Consider the following 4,529-nt stretch of genomic DNA (forward strand, 5'->3'; position numbering starts at 1 on the left):
TTTGTTTTGAAATAAGAAAACCAAAACCGGGAACCAAGCTGTTTATACATTTATAAAAAAGGGGAAGTATGGGTCATTTATTTATTTTTTTTATTTTTTTATTTTTTTAAACCAACAACTGGAAAATGGGTTATTTTCCATTTTTTGTTCCCCCATTCATAAATGGTGGTAATTTTGGTTCTCATTTCAAAACAAAGATCTGTTGGCCGCAAAGTACACTGACCGTATCGTTGTACTGCTACGGTTCTCTGGTCTTTATTGACATCCCTGTCTGCTGAAATGCTGATTACAGCTGACAGTGGTAAAACAAGTCCCTGGATCTGGTCTTGATCAGGATTACTTTAGCCTACATTGTTAGCACTGCCCTGAACCCTCCTTCCTACATCCTCTCCACCCCCATTCTCTGTGTCCATTGACAGATGTGTCATTCTGAGACTAACTTGTCTACTAACCAACTAATTTTTAAGGGGCCGCCTTATATAGTCCCCTTTCAGTTTTAATAATATGTGGTATCACATATCAGCAAACACACCAGGGCATCCTGTTACAGATCCAGCACTGAGCTCACAATGAACTAGCACACCGGCTGACGCTGGGGAACTTACAATCTGCTGACGAGGGGGTGGCAGGAACTAGTTCAGCAGACTGATCGCTGCTGACGGACACTTTGGATCCCACCAGGTCTATCTTAGTGCTGCGGCACGTGTTGGAGCAGACCTTAGTGTGCTGGTAGAAGTCCAGTTCACCTGAGTCCATGATCTTCCTGTGAAATGAAATGTGGCTGTTAGGAGGCATGACACACACCATGTCTGATGGAACAGTGCCATCCTGAGGAATATTTGTCAACTGCACACCAACCACTGAGCAGAAGGAAGACAGAATCACATCATCATATTACAGCATTTCACCATTATCACCATCTTCTACAGCAGAGGTCTCAAACTGCTGGTCCACACACCATTATGATATATAATATAATCCGACCAGCAAAATTTGTATTTTTATATTCTTTTCAAGTTGTTTCATACAAATTTGTTTCATACAAATTTCAACTACCCTAGAATAAAAACAAAAAACATTCATCACACACAAACAAAGTATTTAGTTTGGGTTAGTGCAAAGGGTTGGTAAGAAGGGAGCCGAGTTCAGGCCTTCTAAGTAATGTAGTGAGTTAGTTGCCAAAGCAGTTAAGTCATTCACTAAAGGGCAGTTTCTGAACGACTGCATGTTGCAAGTCGCTGATATGTCCAGAGAAGAAGAGGTTTAGCGATTTCTGACCAGTTGCGCTAAAACGAATACAAAAATCACAATAAATTCAACCCAGCTCTCCATTATTTGTGAGAGCTTCGATTAAGCCAAATTCCTAAAACACACAAAATGATCAAATGGACACGTTTAAAGTTAAAAAAGGGTCCAAAAGTCAGTTGAGAAGTCCTGGCTGTGTCCTGGATAGGATATGCATCCCTATACAGTGGTTATGATTCAATATATTGTGGTACTATAAGAAAGGCCATATATTGTGATTTCTTTGTTGTAGTTTTTTTTATGCAACCAGAACAGTGGGATCTACATCTGTATTTATCACCTGTCACATCACAGCCCTCAGTTTACTTTTACAACACTGCTATCTAGTGGTTAGATGTTTAAACACAAAATAAAACACCATGTTTTTGAGAATCGATACAATATCACCATATTCCAGTGTATAGATATTTTCTTACACTCCTAGACACCAGTACTGTAAACAGGTAATACATTTGTTTTTTCCAAGATGTTTTATTTGAAATTTGCAACAAAATAAACTAAGGGTTTGATGAGTGCAGACCTGAGCATGGTGCCGTTGAGACGGATGGCTCTCTTCCAGTCCTTCAGAGTGGATTTCCCCGCTAAACACACAAACTCCTTTGGGCTGATGAGCTGCTCATGGAACTGACCAGAGAGGAGAGAAAAACCGTCATTAGCTGTTGATGATCCACATTTACTGTATCACCTTACATGTGTTCAGAAATGTGATTTTACAAAATGCAAAATACAGAGCGTACCTGCACACATTTTACATTAATCCCAGGGCAGACAAATTTCTTCCAGACCAGCGTGGCTTTGGCATCTCCACAGGTGATTGGGTAGAAGACATCAGCCTCCACGTCCACCTCCTCAGTTAACTTCACTGCAGAGACAGAGACCGACACACCCTCATACAGCCATCGAGTCTCATCTGATCACACAAATTGAAGATGTAAAAAGTAAAGATTATTATGTAAGTTGAACCAAAGAGACTGCACCTAATGAAACATACAGCATACATTTATTTCAGTGACTTTACACAATCATAGAATAACAGAATACCACAGACAAACTCTTCATTTTACTACATCATCTTAGTTCTCAATAAAGCAAAAAAAAAAAAGATAATTTTAAAAATGTAAATAATAAAGTCCCACAGGTGACATTACCAATGACTGCCTCTTCCTTCGACAGTGAATCTGTTGTGCTGGCCTCAGCTTCTGCTTCCACTGGTGCTACTGTGAGGATGTCCTCCCTGGAAAACCACACCCTTTTTAAGTTTCAATTCAGCAAAGTGAACAACAGGAAAATCTCTGCAACAAAGTGTGTGGGCTTATAGTTACCCCGGCTGAGGGGTCAGCTCTGCAGTAACCAGCACTGCTTTGTCCTCCTCCACCACGGGGGGCAGGTCCTCGTCCGTTGCTTCTGGTATGGTGACGATCACCACCTCGCTCATTTCCTGCATGCTGACCTCTGAGGAAGCCATTGAGGACTGATGGAGCTTCACAACAAACAGCGTGACAGGGAGAGAAGGTCATTGGTCTTGATATTGAGGAAGAAAATTCCCATTATACAGAGACTTGCTAAGCAAATGATAGGACTGGTTGGGTCCCTTTCATACTCAAATGTGATGTTACTACGTTACTACTTATACGTCTACCGACTGCCTGATCCATGGCTGCCTTTTACATACTGTTTAGTGTATTGGTCTATGTATAAAAGTACCTAATTTCATACAATATTTTATATATATTATATTATATTTGAACGACGTATGAGTAGATACTTTTTTAGGGGTTTTAATGCAGAATGTATACTTTTTTGTGAGAAAACTATATCAGACACACATCATTGCTCCAAGCTGACTATTTGTATGTATGTCTTAATAAATGTCTGGAGGGGAGCTTTAAGTTTCCAACAGGCTAAAACTGTCAGTATGTAAATGGAAGTACACTGGGGAGAGCAATGGACAAGAGTGTGCAACACATCTGGAATACTAAACCCTGTTCGGACCTAAATAAATAACTAGTAATAATAAATGTTCGTAATGAGAAGATGCCTGATAACGTACTCTCGTTATACAGACTAGCATGAGGGCTAACAGTACCGAGGAGGAGGAGTTGAAACGATTCTTCTGTCTAATACATTAATGCCGGGAAGATACCTGAGAGTACACCATACTCGCCATTGCCTTACATGGTGGCGGCTCTAAATGTGTTGGCTGTACATCAGGATTAATTTAAACTTGCAAGAGTTTTGACTGGGATCTGGTGTGCCCGCTCTTTATTCTACTAGGACGAAACGGGGCGTGATGAAGCTACCGCATATAAGGTGTAGGCATAAGGCGTTTGACATGTTGGATAAGTCTTACCTTTTGGTCTCAATTAAACTGTCCTTAGTTGCTTAATGTTGTCGCGGAGAGACAACCAGAGGGTGTGTGTCTGTTCTCCCGAGAGGATGGGGACGTTTCTCACTGAGCTAGCAGTCTAGCTAGCTAGCTAAACGGAGAGTGCAGCGGAGCCGTCCATTGAGCTGCAGGCAGGACTCTCTCTTATTCCTCAAACAGCTCATCCGCCCACTAATGTAGGATTCTGATGATGAATGATCCTCGCTAAAAAATACATTTAATCTCATCTTCACAAGACTACATCAGGGATGTAACGTTAGCAATATGAATATATTCCGCTGTCATTCTTCTTCTTTGTCTTTATATGGATTGTAAACCTACATTAAAGGTACACGTCGCCAACTACTGTACAAACCAGAGTACAGCATTACTTAAAAAATAGTTATATATATATATATAAAATTATATGAAAATGGAGGCCTGTTTTTCATAGATAGATAGATAGATAGATAGATAGATAGATAGATAGATAATAGAGGAAACGCTACCTGCCAGACTAATCTCAGGAACAAATGTCCCAATGGACAACCAATCCGTTTGGTCACCCACAAAGAAGAAGAAGAAGAAGACATGCGCACTAGTGCACCGGTATGATTTGCGGTATGAATGTTGGAGCTGTATCTCTGTTTGTGCCGATATGATCATATGATCATATGATATTAGAAGCTTCCGTATTATCAGGCCCTCTCTACCAGTCACGTGCTATGTGAATATTATATTGACATTTATTTTAGAGTCTTGAGAAAAGGCTTGTTATGCCAACCGCTGTAGAAGAAGAAGAAGAAGAAGAAGAAGAAGAAGAAGAAGAAGAAGGAAGAAGAAGAAGAAGAAGAAGAGG

At 40.4% G+C, this 4,529-nt stretch overlaps 1 protein-coding gene across 1 annotated transcript in view; it reads right to left on the minus strand.

Annotated features, from left to right (window-relative positions):
- gmeb2 (glucocorticoid modulatory element binding protein 2) overlaps positions 1–4,080 on the minus strand; it is a gene marked incomplete in the record, with an annotated part of 7,127 nt that extends 3,047 nt beyond the window's left edge. The window contains 6 exon segments of the mRNA XM_035657281.1: positions 606–763; positions 1,826–1,929; positions 2,043–2,215; positions 2,454–2,539; positions 2,628–2,785; positions 3,656–4,080. Coding sequence (XP_035513174.1) covers positions 606–763; positions 1,826–1,929; positions 2,043–2,215; positions 2,454–2,539; positions 2,628–2,770 — 664 coding nt within the window.
- Positions 4,081–4,529: the final 449 nt, after the last annotated feature.

The sequence above is a fragment of the Morone saxatilis genome, unplaced genomic scaffold (assembly GCF_004916995.1).
Source record: "Morone saxatilis isolate NCDOM2014 unplaced genomic scaffold, NCSU_SB_2.0 Contig15, whole genome shotgun sequence".
NCBI classification, from domain to species: Eukaryota; Metazoa; Chordata; class Actinopteri; family Moronidae; genus Morone; species Morone saxatilis.